The following is a 25,918-nucleotide window of genomic DNA, read 5'->3' on the forward strand; positions in this document are numbered from 1 at the left end:
GAACTCAGTCCTCCTCCAGTCTGCTGCTGTTCTTTGTCAGGTGGTTGTGGAGTCCACATGACTCCTCCTCCTTCCTCTCCTCCTCCTTCCCCTCCTTCTCCTTCCTTCTCCTCTTTGATTTTATTTATTTGAGAGCAAGAGAAAGCGCTCATGTGTGAGTGTGAGCAGGGGGAGGGGCAGAGGGAGAGGGAGGCTCCCCGCTGAGCTGAGCAGAGAGCCCCATGCAGGGCTTGATCCCAGAACCCTGGGATCATGACCCAAGCCAGAGGCACTCTTTGCCCCTGAGCCCTTCAGGTGCCCCACATTGCCCTCTTGTTTCATCACATTCAGTGTGGATTTTAGCTCCTTCTGTGGAAGACAGTGTTTTCGCTGTGCTATTTTTTGAGTCCCTCTTCATCTCCTACCCTTGAATGTCTGAAGGTTTTGTTTTCCCTTCTATTTAGTGTCAGTTTTATGCCTTGTGCATAGGTTAGGTTCATGCCATGTGAAGCTTTGAAATGTTACCCTTTTATGTCTGCGTAGCTACACTGTCCCTTCCTAGGAATCCCTTCCTAGGAACCAGGGCTACAGGAGGGGAGGCTGGTCTGCAGAGAGGTCTTATTTCTAAATTCCTGCCAGGTTATTGTTCATACTATGTTTTAATCATACCCAGCTTCTTAAACTTCATTTATTGTGAAATGTAACATGACACCCAATGTCCACAAAGTAAAAATGTACTTCACGCAGCCCCTCAAGCCAACCTCCAGCCCCCACTGGTCTCTAGACTCCCTGGGCAACCACATCCTCACCTCTAAATAGTCTTGATGCCCAGGCAGGCATCCGCAAGCACTGTAGTCTACTGTTGGGAGAAATTTATGTAAATACACAGTGTATTTTTTCCCAGCATTATTTGGGAGACTGATTCAGGTCATTTTTGTGTTGTCACTGCCAGGTACTGTTCCATGCCAGCGGGGCCTCTTAGGCATGTGGCTGGAGGGCACATTCTTGTGCTGGTCCTGGTACGTTTGTGCTTGCATTTCTTTTGGATATGCGCCCAGGCTTGCTGCAGTTGCATGATTCACACTCATAAGAATGAATCTGCTCTCTTCGCTCTACATCTTCATTGATATTTGATACCTTATTTTGACTTTTGTTTACATTTCCTGTATTGCTAAAGCAGTTAAGTTTTTCATCTACATATTGGCCTTTTGGATTTCCTCTTTTGTGATATGTGTTAGTGTCCATTTTTGTTTTGGGTATTTTGTCTTTTTCTTAATGATTTGTAGGAGCTCTTTATTCTGGATAAAAGCTTTTTGTCAGTTACATGCGTGGAAAGTATCCTCTCTTCCTTTGTGGGAAGGCACCTTTAATGGACAAAACTTGTTACTTTTAAATTGTCAGAATTTTCAGACTTTTTTGGTTAATGTTTCTGGTTAAAAGATCTGTCTTCACGACGCAGTTGTGATGGTCTTTTCTGTACTATTGTGTAGTAGCTTTGTGACTGTACCTTTTACATTTACATCTGTGATCTGTACAGAATTGATTTCTGTATATTGGTCTAAGTTGGAAATTGTCACATTTTGCCATAGATGTGTCCAGTTGTCCCTTCACCAGCGGTGGGCAGAGCTGTCTCTCACCCCTGCCCTGCCCTCTGCAGCCCGTATGGTCCCACATCAGTGTCCACGGCGGGCAAGGGCTTCTTTCCCACCCCACTCTGTTAGTCAGCACGTGATGCTGCTTTGACACTGTTTCTTCAACTATTTGACGTTGACTTTATTTAATTTTATTAATATGTATTTATGTAATCTGAGGTTCTTTCCTTTCAATTTAAAATTTATTTGTATGAATTCTGTCTTTATTTTTTTTAGAGATCTTTTCTAGATCTTTTTTTCTCAGGACAGTTTGGGCTTCTTCTCCATAGTTGTTTTATGGCTTCATGGCAGTCCCTCCTAGTTTGGGTTTATTTCCTGATAGCAGGTCTTTGCAGGGTTTACTCTGGCCTTGTGCTTCTGCAGAGTTTCTCAGACTTGCTGGGCTGATTCTCTTACAAGGCTTGAGGATTGGTAAAGACCCCACTCAATTTTTATTGTATAGGTTACGGCTCTCATTACAGTAACATATTGTCTTTAAAAGTAACACTGTAAAAAAAATAGATAAAAGTAACACTGTAAAAATTTTTAAATATTTAATTCACTTAAAATAATAAAGTGGTACAGGGCACCTGGCTGGCTCAGAGGCATGTGACTCTTGGTCTTGGAGTTATGAGTACAAGCCCCATCGTTGGGTCTAGTAGAGATTACTTTAAAGAAAATAAAACTTTAAAAAGTAGTAAAGTAGTACATAAAAATATAAATTTTTCCGTAAAATAACTATTTTACAAAAGAAATCAAATTTAATGAGAGGAATGGCATTGTCTTCTCTATCTGCCTTAAATAACAGATAACTGGATACTGCTACCTATGGTCTGCACTCCATCTATGGCATTCTGCTATTTTTTCTAATTGTAAAAATAATCCAGCCTCTCATGGACATGTGGTATGGAAAGACATATTTGGGGGCTGTGTCCTGTGCGTTAGCAGGTCTTCCCTTGTGGGTATCCCATATTGGTTATTTGGAAAATGTTGGTTCATTGATTTATGCATATCTTCCTAATATTAATGTGTTTATTTTAAAAATCACCTTTTTAGAGGCTCACGGGACGCTCAGTAGGTGGTGTCAGACTCCATCTCAGGTCTTGATCTCAGGATTGTGAGTGTAAGCCCCACACTGGAATCTACTGTAAATAAATATTTACATACATATACCTTTTAAGGTTACCAACATTCTCATTAAAATGTCTTCAAGCACTGAGATGCTGTTGACCTAATGGATGCGGATACAAATTTTCCTAAGCTCAAGTTGCACTTGGAAGCTTAAATTTTATTATTAACCACAGCTACTATTAATTTTCCTTGAAGTGATAGCTCCAGTTAATTGATATTTTTTTCTCTTAAAGATTTTATTTATTTATTTATTTATTTATTTATTTATTTATTTATTTATTTATTTATTTATTTATTTATGAGAGAGAGAGAGAGAGAGAGAGAGAGGTAGAGACACAGGCAGAGGGAGAAGCAGGCTCCATGTGGGGAACCTGATGTGGGACTCGATCCCGGGACTCCAGGATCATGCCTTGGGCTGAAGGCAGGCGCTAAACTGCTGAGCCAGCCAGGGATCCCCCAGTTCATTGATTATTGAGGAGATAACTGCTGGATACTCAGTTCTTAATAATAACAGTTTGCCTGAGAGTCTTTCAGGTGAAGCCTGTGTCCTGTGAAAATGCAGCTGCGTCAGCTGGTCACGTCCAGAGATTCTCTTGGGGGCTAACACTGCCCGCCATGCACCCTTGAGTCTTGTCAGAGTACCAGAAGGACAGGGACTCAAGGTTTGTAATTTAATAAGATTTAAAATTGTTGCTTCTTTCCCAAGGACAGTTGTTAGATGATGCTGGGGCTTTTTACTGGGCATGTGTGAGGGTCTCACCTTCTTGTGGGGCACACCAGCATTTCTGCACCAGTCCTGTGGGAAAGGCATATTGTCACGAAAACAGTGTTGGCCTGGGGCACCTGGGCGGCTCAGTGGTTGAGTATCTACCTTTGGCTCAGGTTGTGATCCCGGGGTCCTGGGATCGAGTCTCATGTTGGGCTCCCCACAGGGAGCCTGCTTCTCCCTCTGCCTGTCTCTGCCTCTCTCTGTGTGTCTCTCAAAATAAATAAATAAAATCTTAAAAAAAAAAAAAAAACAAACCCAGTGTTGGCCCTAAAAGCCCCCCCCCCCCAAATGGTTATGGGACCCTCTGCGCCGACAACATAATCACTGTGTCATGGTGGGGGTCAGTAGCTAATGCAGCTGGATCGTGGGCCAGGAAAGCCCTTGGCCAGGAAAGCATTACTAGACTACAGCACTTGTGGCTGTAGTCTAGTAATACTATTTATGGACATGGAAATTCTAATTTATGTAATTTTCATATGTCACAAATACTAGTCTTAAATTTCTTTGTCCCTCAAAGGTATAAAATATGAAATCCAGGGCACCCAGCTGTCACATTGGAGCAGGAAACTCTCGATCTTGGGGTTCTGAGTTTGAGCCCCATGTTGGGTGTAGAGATTGTTTAAAAATAAAATAAACAGGGATCCCTGGGTGGCGCAGCGGTTTGGCGCCTGCCTTTGGCCCAGGGCGCGATCCTGGAGACCCGGGATCGAATCCCACGTCGGGCTCCCGGTGCATGGAGCCTGCTTCTCCCTCTGCCTGTGTCTCTGCCTCTCTCTCTCTCTCTGTGACTATCATAAATAAATAAAAAAAATTAAAAAAAATAAAATAAAATAAACTAGGAAACTCATTCGTAGCTCTCAGTTTTTACCTAAGCAGGGAGAGAGCTGATTTTGGCCTTGGGCTGTAGTTTGTCACCTTTGTAAGCTCTCATCCTCCTTTCAGGAAGGGTAGAGGGGCCGGTAGCTTGGCTTTTCTGTGTACTTGAAGCTTTCTTCTGTGTGCTTACCCTGGTTGACCGTGTAGCTGAAATGTATTTGTGTCTCTGGACCATTGTTCCATTGTCCGGCACTCTGAGAATGGAAGGAGTCCTTTGCCAAGGACCTTGGCACTTCGCCAGGCTCTTGTCCTTGGTGGGCGCACCTCTGGAGGCTTGGCAAAGTGAAGTCACAATCAGTGCTGGTGATTTGCTCTCGGTCAGATTCCTCCGGTTGAAAGAGTTGTATCCTAGGTTGTTATTGTGTCTTTGCCCATATAGGACAGTGGGCATTTTGTATTGATTCTCCAGTACTTAGCCTTTTCTCTCATTTTTAAAGTTTTGAATCTTTTATTCTCTCTCCTTGAATTATTCTACTCTCCTAAAACCAGGATTGCTTCTAAGTGATCGTTTCTCTTTTGTTTTGCAATCTGTGTCTCTGAGTAGGCTAAGGAGGAGTTCTTGGTGTCCTTGGAGTTCTCTGAACTCCCTCATGAGTGTGAGCTTGTTCATGTTGACTGTCTTTTCAGGCTTCCTCTCTCCTTACTGAGCTAACTGCTAAGTTGGACAAGACCCCTGGGGGCTGGTGGCCCTTCCTTGATGGCTGTGGCATGATGCCTGCTTGGAGTGGCCGTAGCTCTCAACCCTACATCCAGGGCCACTGCACTTTTCCCACAGGAGCTGCTCTGCCCTGGCCTGGCTGGGTGGAGCCCTCCTGGTCCTGTGGACATGGGGCCTGTGGGCCTGTGTGAGCTTTCATGGGCGATGGCTTTGTCTATTTGGGTTCCACCTCTGATCCACATGAATCCAGTACCAGTGCCTTCCAGTTTCCCTTAGTTTATTGCTGTTAGCATGTCAGTTGAAAAGGTGACTAACTCCTTGGATTTTTGCTAACCTGGGTTCAGGTTAGCAAAATCCCTGTGTTCAGGCCCTGCAGTAGAGTCAGCTACCGCTCTTGTATCAGGTTCAATCTGGGAGGGAGCCTCTGTTGTGCGTCGTGTCTCCAACCCATGGAAAGGGACTGGCCGTGTGATTCTGTGTTGTGAGGAGGGAAGATAGTATGGTATGTCGGGTGTCAGCCTAGATGAAGCCCTGTGTGTGCTTGTGGAGGTGTGGGTGGGGGCTGGCTCTGGTGGCAGCTCTCACACAAGAACACTGCTCCAGGCACCTTTGGGAGGTAATGCACCTGGTCGTGGTCCTTGTTGGAGGGCTCTTAGCATGTCTGTTCTGCCAACCCTTTGAATCAGGCTGTCTCTCTGAGCCCACAGTGCAGGGTCCTGGGGCAAGCAGGAAAGATACCCCACCAGCTAGATAGCACCTGGAGCTTCCGTGGGCTGTGTGCCACTTGTGATGCAGACAGGTGCAGGGCTAGATGACCTTTCCCAGCCCATATGTGACCCTGGGTCAGACATGACCCTAGCTGCAGACAGCTGTTGGATCCCTTCCAGGCTAAGAGATGTTTTGCTTGGGCTTTGCATGTGGCTGCCAAATCATTGGCAAATTCCCCGCACCAGCAGTGTGGGCCTTGTACCTTGGTTTCAGGAAACGGGCTGGGGTCTCTATTCAGAGAACTCATCTAACTCCAGACACTATTGAGTACGTTCCTGAGTGGTCTCTGTGCCTCCCAACAGCTTGTGATGCTAGAGCAGCTGCCTTTCAGTTTGGAGGCACAGGAGAGAACCTGCACCCTGTAGCACATCCCTATCAGGGACTGGTTAGCAGCCAAAGCACACCCCATACTGGCCATTCTTTGTCCGTGTTCATCCTGCTCTGCAGATGTCTCCTCCACGTGCTGCTGCTTTGGTGCTGTGTGTCAATTCTGCATGTGTCCCCAAGTGCTCTGACGTGGACCAGAACATCCCTGTGTTCAGAGCAGGCATCTTCTGACACTAGAAGTGAGAGGATTTAGATCCCCGTTACAGTATATCTGAGCAGGGACAGCCTGCTTGTCTCCGGGGCCTGAGGCTTGGGTTATTTGGTAAGAAAGCCCCAGAGCTCAGATTGAGGTAGCCTTGTAGCTGGTTAGAAGGGAAGACTCCCCCCCAACCTCTGCCACGAAGATTGCCTCCACTGTGATGGCTCTATAGGGTGTGGGGGTGGTGTCCCATCCTCTTTTTTGGGTTGAGCAGTGAATGCCCAGCAGTCAGCAGGAAGGCCTGTGGCACCCTGACAGCTTCTGCTCGCTCTCAGAGAGGACCCGTGGAAGAAACAGCAAGCCTGTTCTGACGTGTAGGACAAGTCGTGGGTGGTGATGAGAGTTGCTGGGTTCTCTGTGTCTGCGTCCTTCCCTTTGCTGGCATGGCCATTTCCCTAAGCCGAAGGAGAGGCTGAATGGATGCAGGGGGGTGAAATGGCATTCAGCCCTAGAGCCTGGACAGCTTATGGGAGGGTTGGAAAGACAAGGTAGATGGGAGAAGATGAAGGTGCATTTGAGATTTGTCCTCAGCTGATTTGTTATTGAAAAAGTAACAGGGAGGACTCAGGTCCCCTTGGCCCTACAGCTTGCCAGACTCTGGTGGTCTCAGCTGTCGTCGTGAATGTGGGCTCAAGAAAAATGTCTTAAGAAAAAGAAGAAAGAACATCTGGGATGACACTCCTAACCTGCTAGCTAATGGCATTCCTAGCCCTTGGGGGAGGGGCAGGGTGGTGCCCTGAGGACCTGACCTTCGGGAGTGAGTGAGGCCCACTGGTGGGTACAGAACACTGCAAGCTTGGCCAGTGGCTGGCACAGATTGTCCCTTGGGCCATTGTGGTGAGGTTTGGGCATGCCCTCACTCTGCAACAGATTGCATGGAATCTGGTTGTTCACAAAATGAAATGTGAAAATTAATAAAGGGAAATCTCATTTACAGTGGAGTAGGGAGGCGACACAAGCAGGGGAAGCTCTGATGCCCAGCACTAGCTGTCAGTTACAGATCCAACAGGAGGAGACCTTGTGGGGGGATGCTACCTGCTTTCCTAACCCAGGAGAAAGGAAGGTTTTCTCCTGTCCCAACAACAGCCCAGCCAGTGAACAGCCACTACACTTCCAGCTCCCAGTTTACTCCAATAGACTTGTAGTTTACAACAGCCTTACCCACTCTCCCCACCCCTTTCTGCTGCTATAAAAGAGCCGCCTCTGTGTTGTTCCCTGGAGTTGTCTATGGTTTGGGGCTGGTGTGTTAGTCATGGCTTGCCATTGTCTGCTATTCCGAAATAAAGCCATTTTTGCTATTAAAATAACTAACAGTTTCATTTTGAACCTTAACAGAACATGCTGGCAGGTAGGTGTCCACTGGTAGCAAGGAACAGCTGTCTGTGGCAGAGGAGTTGAATGTCAGAGGCACTGGGCCCAAAGACTAGCACCCAGGGCCTCAGTAGTTTAATTTTAATACTGACAAAAGGTTGTTAACGGGGCACACTGGTGTAGTACCTGATGGTTTGTAGAGCACTCTGAGAGTAGCCAGGGGCACACAGAGGGCCACTGTAGGTGGCCTTCAGGTGGCACTATGCAGTTCAGCCTGTTCCAGTCCTGGGCAGAGATCCTTCCCACTGATGCCTAGCATCCACGTCAGAACTGGGACCAGGGCACTGTGAAGGTCTAAGGGCCTGGAGGAGCAAGCTCAGAACTCGCTTCACTCCTTCCTCTTGCCCTGTGGCTACTGGGGCGGTTTTTAAAGATCCTTAGGCTTTGGAGGTTGAAGTGGTTGTTCTGGAACTATACTCTGTTCTCTTCATGCTGTTGTGTAGCTGTCATGCCATCTTTCCAGGGAGGGCAGGTGGGAGGAGGAGGCAGGTCTTTCAGCTCTGGGGTCTCACGACTCTACTCTGAATAGAGAGACCACCTAGCAGACATGTAGTGAAATCACTGGGTGAAAGAATGAGGTGGCCACCTGTGCCCATCTATTGGGGTGGGCACTGTGGAGTAGGCTGGAAGATTGTGTTTAGACATCATGGGGCAGTGCTGTGGCCATATGCTGGTCTAGGTGTATCCTACATGGTCACGGACTCTCGTGTTTCACGTTCAAGAGCAGGAGGGGAGGGTTGGACATCCCATGATGACTATGCTCGATTTCCCATCATGACAGCAGGCAGTCAGGAATTTTTAAAAATTTAACTTCTGTACTCTTTTTTAAACTTCTACTGAAACATTACCAATGAGTTCTAGCAGCTGTCTCTGAGTCAGGCTCTGAGAGGTTACTTCTCTAGGCTGAGATGTTCTCATTTCCCAGTGCAAAATTGGAGAGGAATGTTGAATTCATAGTTTCAAGCGGAGATGGAAGATGATGTTTTGGCCTCAGCCACTGGAGCGTGTGGATAGAAACGCCCTGTCCACCTGCTTTGAGTGTGCTGGGGAAGGAAGTGTCAGGAAGTGGATAAAGCAGTCAGCCTTGTCCATCTTCCCAAAATAAATTTAGATGTCTTCTTAGGTCAGTTAAGTATCAAGAGAATACTTTGTGAAATTTTATCAGTTAATGTGGAAAAATAAGAGGATCTGTAGAAAAAAACATGGTAAAGGGCAGGTTTAGTTTTCAGCGCACAGAGAGCTACACAAACTAGGGATTAGAGCTCCTCTTATAGATTACATTTGAACATAGTATTTCAGAAGCCACACTTCATGCATAGAGGCTGTTTAATTCCAGGTGATTTAGTTAAAAAAAAAAACAAAAAAAACCCCCAAAAAACCAACTACTTATCCAAAATGGCAAAGCATAGAGGTGTATCACCAAGGGAAGAAGAGAAGAAATAGTACACATGGTTTCTTTGTATAAAATGTTCTCTAATTCTGATGATGAAAATTTGAAAGTAGGAGCACCCAGGTAGCTCAGTCGGGGAGGCGTCTGTCTGCCTTTGGCTCCAGTTGTGATCCCCGGAGTCCTGGGATGCAGCCCCAGGTCAGGCTCCAGGTTCCCTGCTCAGCAGGAACCTGCTTCTCCCTCTGCTGCTCCCCCCCCCCCCCCCCCCCCGGCTTGCACTCCCTCTCGCTAGCTCTTTCTCTCTCAAATGAATAAGTAAAATCTTAAGAATATATAAAAAGGAAGACAGTGGCTTTTGGAAGATGGAATCGATGCATGGAGCAAACCGGAGGTTGAAAGGTGTAGAAGAGGCCATGGTCTGGTCAGGTCAGTGTGGCCATGGGCAGAACCTGTAGGAGGCTGATTCTTCTCACAGGCCAGAAGATAGGACCAAGGACAAAGCTAGCCAGAGCCTTTGCTGGGTTTTCTGCTGGGAGAGCGGGCAGGCAGGGTGGACAGCTCAGGACTGGCTAGTTTGAATAATGCGGTGGTCTCTTGTTGCCTGGTGACTGGCTTGTGTGTGTTAGATAAAGAAATGGTTGGTGGTTTTATGCAAGAAGGATTTTCTGTCTCTAATAAAGGGCTAGCTCTGGGAGGGGCAGTCTCTCCCCAGAGAACAGGCGTTGGTTGGTTGGTTGGTTGGTTGGTTGGTTGGTTGGTTTGACATGCCTAAACATCATAAAATACAGAATTGATACAGCGTATGTCCTGGGATTTCCTGGGAAATGCAGGGGCTGGGCCTCAGGCCCCTTTGTAAGGTCTGGCTCAGTGGGCACAGATCAGCACACCAAAGCTGCCTGGACCTTAGGGGATGGTGAGGACTCCCCTACCTTCTGCTCATTTATTTGAGAGAGGTTGGGGATTGGGTCTGAACTCATCCTGACCTTCCGTCTGTCTGGGGGCAGTGTGGGAAGGGAGCTGCTTTCCTGGGGTGAGGGGGTGCAGGTGATGCGTGGGGTGGAGGCCATGTCTGGGATGGGGGTGAGCAGGTGTACTGCCCCTGGGCTTTGATCTTGCCTGTGGTGCAGGCAGAGGGCACTGGGGGAAGAGGGGAGGACAGGGCCAAAATTTTCATCCTGGAGTGGCCTACTGGGCTGTGGGTCCTGAGGTCCCTGTCAGAGCAGTGAGTGACATTCAGTCCATTCTGGGGCATGAATTTGAGATTGCCTGGGCTTCATGTGCATTGGTCCTGATTAACGCTGTGTGTCCTCTCTTTTGAAGCAGACTGTCGATGACGAAGCGATGGCAGTATAGATGAAGATCAGGTGAGGGGAGAAGAACGATGCCCAAGGGTGGGTGTTCTAGAACACCACAGCACGAAGACTTTTCCCTCAGCAACGACATGGTGGAGAAACAGACGGGGAAAAAGGTAACATCCGAGCTGCCCTCCCCTTGCTGCCTCACCATCACTGAGCTCTGGCTGGCTGCCCCTGTCTTTGTCTATGTCCCTCTGTGGCTACAGTGACAGAGAGGGCCAGAGAGGACCTGCTGTATCTTAAGGATGTATTCATTTTTCAGGAACCACAGTTAGGGCCCACATTTCTGGCCACAGATGTCTGTCGGTTTCAGTGAGAGCAGATCTGACATTTAACCATGTTTGACTTGCCCTAACCAGAAATATGGCTGAGGTGGGTAGCCCAATGTAGCCCATTGTCCATGTAATTTGGAAAAGGCCCTGTGCTATCGCCTCTGGGCTCCAGGGTGTGTGCCCCGCCCAGAAGCCTAGGGGCACTGGTGGATGTGGACTTTAATCAGATGGGAGCAGGGAGCAGATGGGAGCAGAGAGCAGGTCCGGGCTTTGCCTCTTCTCTATGTGCCCCGACCGTGTCTGTGGCAAGAGCAAGAGTGACGTGTGCTGGTGCAGGCAAGCTGAGATGCCTGTGCCGGCTGGTCCACAGCCTTGATGTGTCCCTGTCCCCCTGGATGCCCATGTGGCAGGCCATCCATGCTGTGACCTGTATGATTTGTGACCCCGGGGCCAGTCTTCTGTCTCAGCACTTGGGTGTGCATGGAAGTTCTCTGTACTGAGCCTGCTGGCTCTGCCGACACCCTGGTTGGATGGGGCATGAGGTTAGCCTGTTTTCCACACGAGGAGGTGAGCAAGCAGAGCCATGCGGTTCCTTTGGTTTAGGTGAAACATGGAACAGATTGTGAACATAGGCATGCTTCAGTGCTCATCAGAATGACCAGGCCTCAGAGACTCTGGTGTATGGGCATCTATGGCCACACATTGTCTCCCACACACCGTCCCCCAGGACCCCATGCCATGTACAGGAATGGGTCAGAGCCACAGCATGGAGCTGTGGGGAGGCTGAGGCTTGAGCTTGGTCTGGACTTGGGAGAGGTGTGCTTGTCCAGGAGGCCTGTGGAGGGTCTCGTTACAACTTGGGATGGACGTGTGCTGGTGTGCCCAGGAGGAGCTGGAGCCAATGGGGTCAAATGTGCCCTGGGGGAGCAGGTAACTCCCACTCTGGGACACTCACACTAAATGGCCAGACTGTCATTGGTAATCATAGTTCCCAGGTCTCTGGATTTTCCTGGGACGGGATTACACGATCACAGGACAAGGGAGAGGCCACATGCATCCTTGTCGGGGTTTCCTTCTCTGCCTCTGCACTGGCTCCCCGGTGCAGGTGGGCAGCTAGAGCTTCAGACTGCTGTGCCTACCAGCTCAGGTGTTCTCTGCCCATGTGGCCTGCCCCACTAAGGCAGATATCAGAAAAGGCCCCCAGAGCTCAGCACCTGCCAGGGGCAGTGGAGATGGGGACAGTTATGTGGGTCTCATGCACTCCTGGCCACCTTTGGACACAGGGCTTGGTCTGGGCTGGTTCCAGTTGCTTTCTTTTCCTTGATGAGAGCAGTCACTGGATGGAACTGGCTCCAGTGTGGGCAGCATGAGCAGTGCACACATTTGCCACAGGAGATGTATGGATCTGGCTTTGTTTTGTTTTGTTTTGTTTTGTTTTGTTTTGTTTTGTTTTCAAGTAAGATAACTTTATACTTTGCCCAGTACCACCTAAGACAGACACTCTGTTGGCTTCTGTGGCAATCCCTGTTGTGCTAGCGAGGGATCAGTGTCAGCTTCGAGTGAGCTCCCTGCCCTGGTGGAGCTGTTCAGTAAGGCTCTGCATCCTGTCTGCCATGAGTACCTCATCGGAGCCCCAGGGCTCACTCTGGCCCACTCTGGTTACGTCACCAGTGTTCACTTTCCCAGCACAGCTCATGAGATGAGGAGCTGGACTCAAGACCTGTCAACTTTCTAGTAAGATATGTCACGTCTTACAGTTCACGTTTAAAACCTGGGATAAATCTCCCTCCAGATAAGAACACACGGCATTACCTGCCTTGGAGAGGCCTCCTTACTGCCCCTCCCAACATCCATCACCATGGAGGGACCGCCCCTGTTGGGACTTATAAGAGGGGACTAGCTGTTCAGTGTTACGTCCCATTCATAGGGCATTTCCTGTGAGCAGCAGCCCCTTCTGTATACATTGTACTGCTGACGAATGTCCGGGCTGCTCCATTTGGGGGTGTAACAGAGTGATGGCACAAACGTGTGCACATTGGCAGATATGGTGTAATGGTTTGTCATGGTGATTGCCCCAGTTCTGGATCCTAGGTGCTGAGAGAGTTGAGGCTGTCCTTGTCACACAGGTGGTGTGGCTGACCTTTTGTCCCTTGGGTATAGTGGCACCTTGTGGTTTTGTCTGTTTTTCTGTTGTGTGCTGGTCGTGAGGACACGCGCCTATCTTTGCCGTCTGGCATTCATCTGGGATTGATAATTGCCGTGGAAGGCAGGGGTCAGTATGTATTTCCTTCCCTGGGAATGTTCACAAGGTCACCGTTGCTGATGGAGCAGGGCCCCTCCTCTGCTGTGTCACAGCGTCGCCTGACCCCAGGCACATAGGGCTGCAGCCTCTGCTCGGAAACTTTGGGCCTCAGCCCCAGACCACCGGGTAGGACTGCTCTCATTTTGTAGTCTGGGTGTCTGTGGTTCTTTAGCATTCTCTTTCTGATTTTGACCCTTGGCATTACTCAGACCTTTTGGAGGAAGCTGGTTGGTTTCCACAGAAGGCCTGCTGGTATTTTGATGGGATCACTTTGAACGGAAAGTGCAGTTTGCAGGGAGTCGTCCTGCTAACAGTTGTGCACTTTCTGTCCCGTGAACAGGAGCATGTCTCCCATTTTTCTAAGCCTTTGTTTTCTCAGTAATGCTTTGTAATTGTGTTGATGGCTTAAATTATTGTCGTTTGTTAGGTTTATTCCTGTGTATTTGATGATTTTTGATACTAACTGAAGTGATATTTAACATCATTTCCTAATTGTTTAGAGTTGATAGAAATCAGCTACTTTTCTGTATCCAGCAACGTCTTGTTCACTTATTAATCTGAATGGCTTAATATTCATGGATATACTCATAACATCTTCACATTAAGGCTTTGTTATTGCTCAGGAGACAAGTGGGGGAGGAATGGAGGCAGATCTGATTCCAGAGGAGCCTGTGTCTCCATTGGCAGCTGAGCACACGGGTCCTGTCTGCCCCTTGGAGACATTCTGTGAGCTTGTGTGTGCTGTTGCCTTTCTGACACTCTGGAACCTTCTGTGTGTTTTTGCCTTTGGTGAGCAGTTGTGAGGTTTCTTTTTTATTTTTGGGAACAGTAGTGCCAGTTGTGAGCACAGGGGCATGTTGCATTAATGTTAGAAGCTGCTTACAGCAGTAACTCGAGTTGTGCCTACTCTGCCACATTCTTGTCAACATTTGATACCCTGTGTCTCTGGTTTTAGCCATTCTGGTGGAAGCATTGGTATCTCCTCTTGGCTTTAATTCACTTTATCTTTATGCGGAGCATCTTCCCAAATGTGAATTGGTTACATGCTTATTTCCTTTTCCAAAATGTATATTCACATCTTTGCTCTCTTAAAAACAATTGTTTCGTTCTTCAGTAGCTGTGACAATTAGGCCTTCCAGCCTCCCACTCTTTGGGGAAGCACCCCTTGTCAGCATCAGCACTGGGGGCTCTTGGTCAGGTGGAGGATTGTCCCCATTCCTGTGTGCTGAGAGCTCTTGTCAGGACCAGTATTGAACTCTCTCACAGGCTTATTTGCAAATATTGGGTGATTGTAAGATTTTCTTTCTTTTATTTTCTTTAAGTGTGAGTTACATTGGTTTTTTTAATGTCTTGCATTCCTGAATACTTTGTTATTGCTATTATCTATATTATCTCTTTTATATAAACCTGTGGGTCAGATTCACCAATGGGTCAGGAGTGTTCTTGGTGGATAGGTGTTTATTACATTTTGGGGATTTTGCTGATGGGCAGCATGCAGGTAATGACAGGCGTCCTGGTGGACATCTCTGGAGGTGTGGTGCGCCTAGCATCTGTGCAGCCCCCTCTTCCCGCAGTGTGTCATGGCTTAGGCCCTACCCAGAGCCCCTCTTTCATTCCAGACACCCTTAAAGCTGGCCATGTGTTCTGGCAGAAATCCCCCTGGTCTGTTGAGGGGTGTCTGTCATTAACTGCCGTGGCATGGCTGGCTGTTCAAGGTGGAAGATTGTCGGGACCACAGGTGTTGGGGACTGTGGCCATGTTCTGCGCTGGCAGGTGGCTCCTCTCAGGAGCACCTCAAGGACCCCCTGCTGCTGGGAGGGGGGCATGGGGGTGTGGCTGTGACTGTACGGTGTTTGTTGACAGCTTCCCTGGGGAAAACTAGCCAGCAAGCACCCTGGCAGAGGGCAGAGAAGGGAGCCGTGTATTGGTAAGGAGCAATCCTTTCTACCATGTCATACCCCAGTATGCAGATCATACCCCAGTGTGCAGACCAGTGTGGTAGGCTGTGCGTGTTCTGCCTGTGTGGGGCTCTCTACATGCTCCCTAGAGCCTCTTGCTATACTGTGGACAGGGTGGGGATGCTGAGGCACTACTGTGAGCAAACAGAGCCAGGGTGTTGGTTAGAATTTGGAAATCTCTGTGAGCAGCCCCCATCCAGGACAGTGTCATCAGCCAGGAGCTTTTAGGGGTCTAGGGTGTTTAGCTACTGCAGGCAGCAAAGCAGGGGCTTCTGCTTCTGCTCAGTGCTGGGTCCTTCATCATTTTGGAATGGGGCTGCCCCACTCCTGCCCTTCAGGGATCTGTGCACTTACATTTCCACATGGGCCTTCCTCCCTTGTGCAGACAGCATTGCAGAAGGAGTAGATGCTATTTAGCATTGTACAGTTGCTGGTACCCAGACAGGCACAGGGCTGGCCCGCTGGTCAGGATGGGCCTGGGATATGGGCTTCTTGATCCTTATCCTACAGGAGGGACCAGCCCTGAGACACAGGAAGGGGGTGATGGCGATGTGCACCACCCACCCTCCTGCATCGGGGGTTGATCTGTTCCCACAACAGTCCAACCGTGTCACTAGCTGGTGGTGATGTCAGCTGGGGAAGAGGGAGGTCCAGGCAGGTGGGGGCATTTGCGGGCTCCTTCCCTGAATCATGCATAGGACTCTCCACTTGGCAACATGGCCTTTTTAAGGCCAGCTCTTATTTTTCTCATTATTTAATCCCTCTGTGGGAAAGCCGTGTTGAAGACAACTTGTATCTCTCATCTCTTCACACTCATGGGAATACTTGGGATTCAGGACAAGAAGGGGTGGGTGTGGGGCCAGAATACAGTGGAGGAAGCTGTGCATGCCCGTGTGAGCCTGGTGAGTGGGAGGTGCTGCTCATTGCCCAAGTAAAAGATTTGCTTTTCCTGGTACCTGAAATGAAATCGCAGTAAATGTGAGGATTCCGAGAACTTAATTTGGGAATGATGTCTGAAAGCGTCACTTTCTTTTCTAGGATAAAGATAAAGTTTCTCTGACCAAGACCCCAAAGCTGGACCGCAGTGATGGAGGAAAGGAGGTGAGGGAGCGAGCAACCAAACGGAAGCTGCCCTTCACTGTGGGGGCCAATGGAGAGCAGAAGGACTCGGACACAGGTATAGGTGCCGCCCCTCACTCCCTGCTGACCACCCAAGGCCATCTCACCTGCCACGCTTTTCTCTTCTACAGAAAGTGTCCTTGACAGCCCCAGCCTCTCTTCATCTTTTGGCTTTGCACCAGGACTCTGAGGAGTCCTGTTGGAGGCCTGGGTGGGGTCGTCTAGAGTGAGGTCTAAGAGCATCTGCTCTGTTCTTGATGTTGAGGGTGACTCAGTGCTGATAGGAAAGGTTCATAGAGAATTCTCCACAAGAGTGCCAAGCAGGAACACACCCCCAGCCCCCAGCACACCCAGGGAGGTTCCCATTGTGTGCCCAGCTGTGTAGGCATGAGTATGGGCTCCTCTCCCCGGAGGCTCCAGCCTCCTGCTCCCCACCGTGCTCTATGCAGTCTCCTGAAAGTCTTGGATAAACGTGTTTTCCCTTAGGGCTACAACAGCACATAAATTAAACCCAGTTGTTTGAAATAAAAGCCAAAAGGACCACTGAGAGTGGGCCAGAGCCAGTGCACAGTTTCCTGTGGGTGTGTGGGGGAGCCTGGGGTTGCAGAGCAGGGGTGTATGTGCATGTGTGTGTGTGTGCGCGTGCACATGTCTGCACATGAGCGTGCATGTGTTTCTCTGTGTATGTGTGTGCATGGGGGATTCATACTTGGCACGTCCACTTTCAAGTTGATGCTATCTTGAGCAGACATCCTGGGGCCCACCCTGGGTCTAGGCAAGAGCCCAGCCTTTCTCATACCAGCCCAGACTCTCTCTTTTGCTTAACCCTGGTGCTCAGGGGCCTTCCCGCCCTGCTGGTCATCTGATCAGCAGACATGTATGCCAGTCACAGGCAGGGGTGAATATGGGCACAATACCCAGAGAGCCATGGAACCTGGGGTGAACCCATAAAAAAACAAATGCAGTCATTAGGACAAGGAGCTGAGGCCCTGCCAGGATGGGGGTGTGGGTGGGGCTTCCTGCATCTTCGGGTTTGTGTCAGTGGGAAAGTGCTGGGTACTAAAACAGAATAAACATGTGAGAAAATTGGGAGAAATGGCAGAGGGAGCAGCGTGGAAATGTGTGTGTGCCTTGGCTGTTACTCACAGGGCCATGGGGCCCTCCCCAAATACCCTGTGCAGTGCTCCCTGAGCATACATGTGATTAGTTGAAAGCCAGAGAAGTAGGTTTTGTTTTCCCGAATAGGATATGAGGAAGGTATCATGGGCCCACAGCAATCCTTCACAGAGGTGTGGTAGAGCCCAAGGCACCTGTGTCTGGGCTGGGCTGGCACAGTGGGGACAGGACTGGGTGGGTGGGCAGGTAGAGGGGCTGATGCTACACAAAAGAGCAGAGGGGCCTGTGGATACCTCTGGATGCTGGGCTCCTGCCAGAATGCAAGGGCTCACAGAGATGCTGTTACTTAGGCTTTAGGTCTGGAGGAAATCAGACCAGACCTGGAAATCCTCCCTCCTATTGCTGGTGCCTATTCCAGTTTTGGGTGTGGGGGGCCTGATATCTCTATTTGGTCGTTAGCTCTCTTCATGGTCAGAGTTGGAGATGGATGTCCAGCCTCTGGGACATTCCTATAAATTCCCCAGCAGCCTTGCTGTGAGTTAAGGAGACAGTGTTAGAGCTTCTGCTTCCTGGGGGAGTATGTTGCCTGAGCTAAGCGCGCCTGAGTAGGCTGCCCATTCTGCTCTGGTTGGTAGGATTTCTTTGCAGTGCCCATTTTATTGTGATGTTGACTTCTCGGGTTTATGTGTTTCCAGCAGGCCTTATGGATCCGTCTACTGATGGTTAGCATTTCAGCAAGAGGCTGACATGTGGGTTCACCTGAATCCACGTGGTTTCTCAGGTGTCTAGGACAGTCTTGGGGCAGGCAGGAAGTGTTGACATTTATTCTCTGCAACTTGTAGGTCTGGGTGAGGGCAGGGAGGTATTCACCATGAAGTAGAAAAATAGTGAACATTTAAAAAACAGTATTTTACAGGCAAGGACTGTGTTACAAACATCTGAATACATATGAGATATAATACTTGCCCTCATTATTCTGGGAGACGATTTTATATCTTGTACATCTGCTTTGTTAACATAACAAAGCTAGATTTTCCACTAAGAAGATTCTTACATGGGTGTGCTGTGCATGACTTGTATCAGGAGCCTTCCAAATATGAATCTGTGGGTCATGCGCAGCATCGGGAGGTGGGCTTCTGGGGCCCCTGGCTGGTCAAACTGTAGCTCTGATGAGCTTGGCCTGACTCTGAAAGACGTACACCTCTGGCCAGGTGCCTCCCAGCTGCTGGACTGTGCCTCCCACAGGGTCAGGAGGAAGTGTCCTCAGGAGTGGCAGACTGGGAGGGGCCAAGCAGGTCCTGAAGGTCTGATGCATCCCCACCCAGCCCAGTGCCTGCTCCTGCTGCGTCCCTCCAGCGCCCTCTGCTGGGAAGATGCAGGCCTGTGTTCACCCCGAGGGGAACTTAGTAGAAGGCTCCAGAACTCAGGGTTTTGAGAGGCAAATAGTGAGTTTGCTTAGTTGTGTCTCTCAAGTGGGAAGAGGCTAATGATCCTCTGCCCAAGGACCACCGAACTGCCAGAGAGCGCTGTCCTGCCCCCTCACCTCCCAGGAGGCGACCTCTGTCTACAGTGCTTTGTCAGGCCTGGAGGCTGCCTGCCAGGAACAGTACAGCTTGTCTGCATCCGAGCCTATTGAAGGCCAGCCACCACACGTGGTATGTCACTGTATCTATCCTTCCAGAAGCTATGGCCAGAGCATGCCCCAGAGCCATATATGTCCCAGGTGGGCACCAGAGGAGTCGGCGGCGTGTGCTCACTGTGTTGTAACCCCGCCAGCCCAGACCCAAAGCAGGGCTAGGTCAAACCAGCCCAGCAACAGCTCCTCTTGTTGCTGCTGAGGGAGGCAGCCCCTCCGCTGAAGAAGAGGCACGCCTCTTGAGGTGGCCTCTTCCAGGCAGACCACATGAGGCCCTGCTGCCTGGCCCCCAGCGTGATGCTAGTCTCCATGTACAATGCTTCACCACCTACCAAACTTACAATGAAATTATATGATGTCTGCACTTAAATTATACACATCTACTTTTTGTATGTTTAAATTTCCTCTCAACTTAAAGAAAAACCTGTCAGCAAATGTTTAGATTGGCTTATATGCTTACTTACCCTTTGCAGTCTCCTTCATAAACCTCCTGCTCTGTTACGGTGTTCTGTCCCTTAGTCCGAATGTAGGCTGTGTGCCCCTGAGGTGGGCCCTGCCTGTCCCCAGAGGCCAGATCCCCCCACAGAGGGCTGCCCTGTCAGAAGCATCATGAGCTGGCAACTGCCTGTTCTACCTGAAAGTTTTTTTGGAGTAGTGAAAAATTCAGGTTTTCTTATTTTGCTTTTATCTTATGATTAAGACTTGTGTCTTGTGTTTATTCAGGAATGCTGACATGTAGACAACTTGTTCACTCCATTTTACGGGTGTGGAGGCACTCATGTATTTACTGAAATGGTGGTCATCCCTTTTCTATAAGATGGGAAGGGATGGGACCTACCCTCGGGGGACTGTCCCCGTTTGAGGAAGAACTCTGGCTCCGCCGCCACTATCTGCAGGACTCCAAGGAACTCTGAACCCCATGTGCTACTGCATGCTGCAGGTGACATGTGCGTGACAATGAAGGGCTTCTCTGCTCACTTGCTTACTCATCAGGTGATGGTAGTGAGCAGGGCAGTGGTGCTGCTGTGGGGGGCCTCTGGCTGGAGAGGGCACGTGCCACCCACAGTGACACCACTTCTCCATCATTTTTCTTCCCTAAACTTTAGTAGTTTTTTCCTTTTTGTACGGAGGGAGGGTGGACCAGCCAAGGAAGGTCTTTCTGCTGAGAATCCCCAGTGTCCCCTGTTTACAGGATCATGGCCTCCCTCAGGGGCCCTGCTGTCCACACACAGTGTAGGTGAGCCAGGCCCTCACAAGCACCTTGGGTCTGTGACTCGCAGGGAGGACTTCTGGACCATGGCTAGTGACCCAACAATGTGCAGAACAAAATCTGCACAGAGAAGGGCACGTGGGGCCTCATCCAGGGAAGCTGGCTGCAGCTTTGGGAGTCCTCTTGAGAGGAGCCTGGGTCACGACGTGGCCATTCCACCGGGTAGTGCTCCCAGGGCAAAAGTTCTCACTGTGCTTTGGTGCCGTGAAAGGAGGAGGGTCAGTGGTTGGAAGGTTGTATCATGTGGGCCGTTTATGGCAACAGCACTTCCTAATACCCTGGCTTCCTCTTCATGGCCATGGCAGCCCTCACTGAATTCCTGAGCCCCTGTGGAAAGAGGACTATGGTTACTCTTGTCTAGAGAAGAAGAAACACAGCTGTAGAGGCCACAGCTGTGACCTGGGAGAAGAAGGCAGGTGGCAGAGAGGGACCCCAGCCCCTCCCTTCTTGGACCAGAGAAGGAGGGGGTTGCTGGAGACCCTCTCTGTCTCTGTGATCAGTGGTGGTCATTTTCAGAAAGAGGAAAGAAAGAAGTGGACACACATGAGGAAAACAAAAGGAAAAGCCAGTCACTTGTCTCTGTCTTCTCTTGGGGGCATCCTGAACATCAGAGCTGGGTTGGGTGGGCCCTCGGGTCCTGGTTTTGCCGCACTTAGAAAACCTGAGCAGGGGCCTTGTGACAGAGACCAGCCCCGTTGCAGCTCCTGCATCACTTCCAGCTTGGGGACCATCCCACCTGGAGTGGTTCTTTCATAACTCCTACCACCGGGTGCGGGCCATGCGTCTGGTATAGAAGGCATGTTCCTGATGATGGTGTGTCCCTGGTTCCCTAGCACCCTGCCCACCATCAGATGTCCCTGCGCTCTGCCTGGCATCTTAGTGAGTGCTGTGATTCCAGAGCAGCACCACCAGATGCTCTCCTGTGGAGTGGAATCAAAGCGGTGTTGACATCATAGGATTTTACGGTGGAACGTAAAGGTTTCAGATTTCCCTTTAAGGTGACGTAGAAGACTGTGTCTCCTGACAAAGCCCTCAGCTAGAACACTCCAGAAGTCAGAGATGGTGAGTGGTGAACATAATGCCTTGTGGAGCGCTCGAAGTCCTCAGGAGCCAGGAACAGTACAGGAGTCAGGCTGCCGGCCTCAGGGTGTCAGGGCTGCAGTGGACATGCATGTGAGAGCCACACCTGGGACACTTCGGGCAGGAAGAAGACCCCCATCTCTGTCTTCTCTTGGGGGCATCCTGACGGGGCAGAGGGCTTTGAGAGGTGGCCCCAGAGACTAACCCCGGCTTCCCTGCGACCTGGACTTGAGCCACACCCTGTGTTGCTGGGAATGCCTCTCCCTCTCTCTAGTCTCAGATCAGAGGAAAAGCCAATCCTCTCTGGAGAGATGAGCTTCCATGCAACTTCTGGGCCCCAGGGTTCAGACAAATACGAGTGCCGGGTCAGAACCACAGAGCATGAGGAGGAGTGCCATCCTGAGGAGGGACCCAGCCCTGGAGACCTCATGTGGGGATGCCTGGATACAAAGCACAAATCAGTAGATGTACTAAAGGAGAAAATGAATGCACAGCCAAGGAACAAGATGCAGCCAGAGACTGCATCCATGTAGACTTTTTTCAAATATGAAATGGGATACATGGAAATGAAAATTAGCAATTAAAAAACTTCAGTGGACAGATTAAACAGCTCATTACATAGGACATATGAATTGGCAGGTTGGTGATTATAGCCAAGGAGATTGCCTGGACTGCGATAGAGAAAAAGGAAGAGACAGGAAGCAGCAAAGAAGTTCCAGGTGTTGAGAGAAGACGGCTGGGCGGCACCGGGAAGGCAGAGCCCTCAGCCTTTGTGCAACGGGTCCTCCAGTGTAGGGGTACAATGTGTTATGGGCAGAACACAGGTGGGTACACACAGCAGTGGAGCAGGTGCTGAGGTGGCCACCAAGGCCAGGGGGCCAGGAACACTCCCACCTGCTTCCAGGGAGGAAAACTGCCTTGCAGGCACACCTTGCTTCCTTGCTGCCAGAATCCACTGGGGTTTGGCAGCCTTTCCTGCAGTGGGACATCCAGGTTCTGCTGGATGGGGAAGTGCAGCGGCAGGACGTGGAGTCTGGAAGCCAAGGTCCCTCAGAACCACTCCAGCCCCGTACCCTCTATGCTGTGTCCCAGAAGGCCCAGGTGAGAAGGAGGGCTTTCGTGGGTTGGGCTGTGGAGGGCAGAGACCCCTGCATTCACAAGCTTGGGGAAGGGGGCTGCACTGAGAAGAGGTGACACAGTGTGGCACCAGTGTCACAGGCCACAGTGCGCTCACGCCATAAACACATAAAGTGGTGTCCCATCAGCGTGTGTTCCTGAGAGTGATGCAGGGGGACTGTCCAGGCTCAGGGAAACCATCATCTCCCACTGGCTGGGTCCAGGAAGGAAGGAGCCAGCAGAAAGATGCAGTTCTGCACAGCCTTTGGGACTGGGGCCCTATGTTTCCCAAGTACTCTCTGGGCTGCCTTCCCTGGCCTGTGCAGAGTCCATGCGGCACACCTATGCCTGCAGCTGACCACGGGGACATTCCACAGGTGGGCTTGTTGGGGTCCTTCGACCTCTCTCCATCACCAGTGTGCCTGCCAGTTTCTGCTCTGGGAAGTTGTGTAAGTTCCACTTGGCTTCCAGTTGGCTATTAGAAACAAAAACTAGCAGATTTCAGTGGGATCCTCCCCTCCCCCCAGTTGTCTGAGAGGCCGCTCTGGGTCATGGCACCTCATCTAGCCAATGGGGGTGCAGAGGCAGGCTATGCGTCCTCCCCCTCCTGATGCGTTCACCCCATCATGGTCATGGCAGCACAGTGGTTGGCAAGAGGGGCAGGCTGGACCAACCCCACGTGGCTTGGCTCCTCTGGCTAGAAGTCAGTGCTTCTTGTGGGTGCTGCTTCCCTGGGCTCCCTCGCCCAAGGCCACATGGCCTGGCTGGACTCAGGCCCTCTGGGTACTGGTAGCTGTAGGTGCTGCTGGAGAACCACATTTCCTCATCAAGCAATGGGTGTCTTAGAAGATGTGATTACAGTTGGGTTTCTTCCTCTGCATTAAGACACGTAGGGGGAAAAAAACAGACACGTAGGGTGTCCTGTTTAAGCCCTAGGAGACCCATCAGGAGGGAGTATCCTTATCCAGGGCTCCTGGCCTCGGGTGAGTGGGGCAGGGAAGGAGGCCTGGTGGGGCAGAGGCCTCCTTGCATACCTTGTACCCCCACAGCCTACATGTGTCTTGGTGTCGTCTGAGGCCACAGGTCTGGTGCTGTCATGTCTTCCTCTGGCGTGGGAGGCAAGCTCTGTTACTGCAGAAAACCCTTTGGGCAAAAGGCCACAGGGGTTTGGAGCTGTCACCTCCGGGAAGTGCCTCTCCTGGCTCCCCAACTTATAAGGAGTCTGCAGCCTGTACCATCGCTTGCACCCTGCGCAGGCCCTGCCTTGCCCCTCCCTGGGCCCACTGCAGTGGAAAGCAGGGCTGGGTCACTGGCTTCGTCCTCTGTCCCCTGACCAGGAATCCTCGGCACTGCAGGAATCCTGTTTGAGCTCTGCTGTCTCCCTCCCCTAGCTGGCTGTATGTCTCCACTACACCCGAGGGAGGCAGCAGAGGCCTCCTGAATGCCTAGTGGGGGCACCTTGGGCTCCAGTGGTCTGAGACTAAGTGGTAACTCCTGGGAGACTGCAGAGCATGGGCGTGTGCACATGCCTTCCTCCTGCTCTTCTGGCACCCAGAGCCCTGTGCTGGACGCACTGTGCTGGCAGGGCCAGCCTGTATGTGTCTGGGGATGTGGGTCTTATTCCTGTCATTGTTTATACATCAGAACGTGTATAAACATTTCTGCCAATGGCAGAATGGTAAACAGAGAAGGCAGGTAGAGGCAGGGCGCATCCAGGGACAGATCAGTGGAGCACTCAGCTGTGGGAGCACTTGTAAACCAAATGCCCTGATTTGGGCTCTGTGGCCCCAAGTCCCTGTGGAAGTGTAGCATAACTTCTTGGGACCTGGGGGACCACTGGGCAGGGCTGCCGTGGTATACTGTTCCCCCTGCACAGAGGCTCGTCCCTGCCTCTGCCAGCATGAGTAGAACGGGATAGAGGGGATGAGCTGGGGTCTGTGGTCACTGTGAGGAGCGTTCTGGAATTTCCTTTTTTCTTGGGCCTGTGCTTGGTGGGCTGGTTAGAAACTCATTGTTGCTGATGGGGAGCTGCCACTCGCAGCACAGGGACCTACATTCCAGCAGGTCATAGCCGTAGTTTGTGACAGGCAGACCAAAATACCTTCTTGGGAAACAGCTCCAGAAAACTCTTGTTAAGAGAATGGAAGATGTTGTATCTGTGGGGCTGGGCATGTTGTCCTGGAGTCTGTCTGGTCGTCTCTCACAGACAGCACCCACCTCCCTCAGGCAGGCCCCAGCCAGCGAACCTGCCGAGGGCCTGGAGGGGTCTCCCATTGCACTGGGCGGAAAGCAGGACAATACTCCCCTCAGCCCACCTGGAGAAGTTTCAGGGACCTGAGTTTCCCATGGTGCCCCTCCTTCCCCAGCTACAGCTTGCACCCTGTGACCTAGAATACACCCTAACCACCCCGGTTCCCAAACAAGCCTCCCCCCTCCCCCCCGCACACATGGGGCAGTGTGGGGAGGGCTCCAGGCTTCCTGTGGACCCCTAATCCCCAGTTGGAGGGTGAGGGTGAAGGACGAAAGCGAGCTTTGGCTCCTGGCTCATGGAGTTTGGGGTGTATTTTCTCTCCCTTACACCTGCCTCTTCTAGAAGAAACAGCACAACGTGTTTGTGTTCAGGGTTGGCAGGGTGTTTTGTAACGGGTCAGACAAGTGGAGGATGTGCGCGTCCCGAGGAGGCGGACACGGAACGGCTGAGCTGTTCCATCGTATCTGGTTAGTGCTCTGTGTTGATGCCTTTAGATGCCTCCAGCTCAGTCCATGTCGTGGTACTGCAAGGCTGGTTCGCTCCTCGAAGGGCCATGGCATGAAATGGAGGTCCCTAGAAGCAAGAAGAAAGGTACAGTACTGACGAGTCGGCCTTGATCTATTTATGTATTTCTAAACTATGTTTGCCAATTATATCTGCACTGTTTGGAGGCGGGACGGGGAAGGAGGAATCAGAGTGTGGACACAGTATTTAATAGACGGAGACCTGTCCTGTGTGAGCCAGGACACCGGTGAGAGGCTGTCCCACCGCCTGGCGCACGGTGGTCAGTATGGGGAGGCGCCTGAGCAGAGTGAACGGTCGGTGGGGGCAGAGGCGGAGCAGGCTTCATTGGCTCATAACATGGTGTCGAAACTGTCTCTGTTACTGCTGGAGGTGATGACAGGCGGCACGGTGCTGCCACCTTTGCTCTTGCCCTTTCCCTGTGAGCTGTGAGGAGGGAGGCAGGGGCTCCATGGTGCCAGGTAAGGCTCTGCATTCTGAGGACTGCATGGCATGAAATCTCCCCCTGTCTCCTCCACCGCCTCACAGAGAAGCAGGGTCCTGAGCGGAAGAGGATTAAGAAGGAGCCTGTCACCCGAAAGGCTGGACTGCTGTTTGGCATGGGGCTCTCTGGGATCCGAGCCGGCTACCCCCTCTCCGAGCGCCAGCAGGTGGCTCTCCTCATGCAGATGACTGCCGAGGAGTCTGCCAACAGCCCAGGTGAGCCCCTGGGTTTGGGGTCATCCTAGATGGGCGCCTATGTGAAGGTGTCCCCTTTCCCAT

The 25,918-nt window shown here is 50.9% G+C and overlaps 1 protein-coding gene across 12 annotated transcripts in view; it reads left to right on the forward strand.

Annotated features, from left to right (window-relative positions):
• Positions 1 to 25,918, forward strand: part of ANKRD11 (ankyrin repeat domain containing 11) — a 191,476-nt gene that overhangs the window by 147,833 nt on the left and 17,725 nt on the right. For 6 of the 12 annotated variants that reach the window (XR_011996083.1, XM_072731314.1, XM_072731317.1 and 3 more), the window contains exons 3-5: positions 10,480 to 10,627; positions 16,085 to 16,223; positions 25,685 to 25,855. Coding sequence is in view for 11 of the 12 variants with exons in the window: in XM_072731314.1 (XP_072587415.1) it covers positions 10,541 to 10,627; positions 16,085 to 16,223; positions 25,685 to 25,855 (397 nt within the window). In the remaining variant the exon portion in view is untranslated. Of the gene's footprint in view, positions 1 to 10,479; positions 10,628 to 16,084; positions 16,224 to 25,128; positions 25,226 to 25,684; positions 25,856 to 25,918 lie in introns of all 12 variants that reach the window. The other 6 variants (XM_072731319.1, XM_072731320.1, XM_026004998.2 and 3 more) reach the window with 2 other exon arrangements.

The sequence above is a fragment of the Vulpes vulpes genome, chromosome 12 (genome assembly GCF_048418805.1).
Source record: "Vulpes vulpes isolate BD-2025 chromosome 12, VulVul3, whole genome shotgun sequence".
NCBI classification, from domain to species: Eukaryota; Metazoa; Chordata; class Mammalia; order Carnivora; family Canidae; genus Vulpes; species Vulpes vulpes.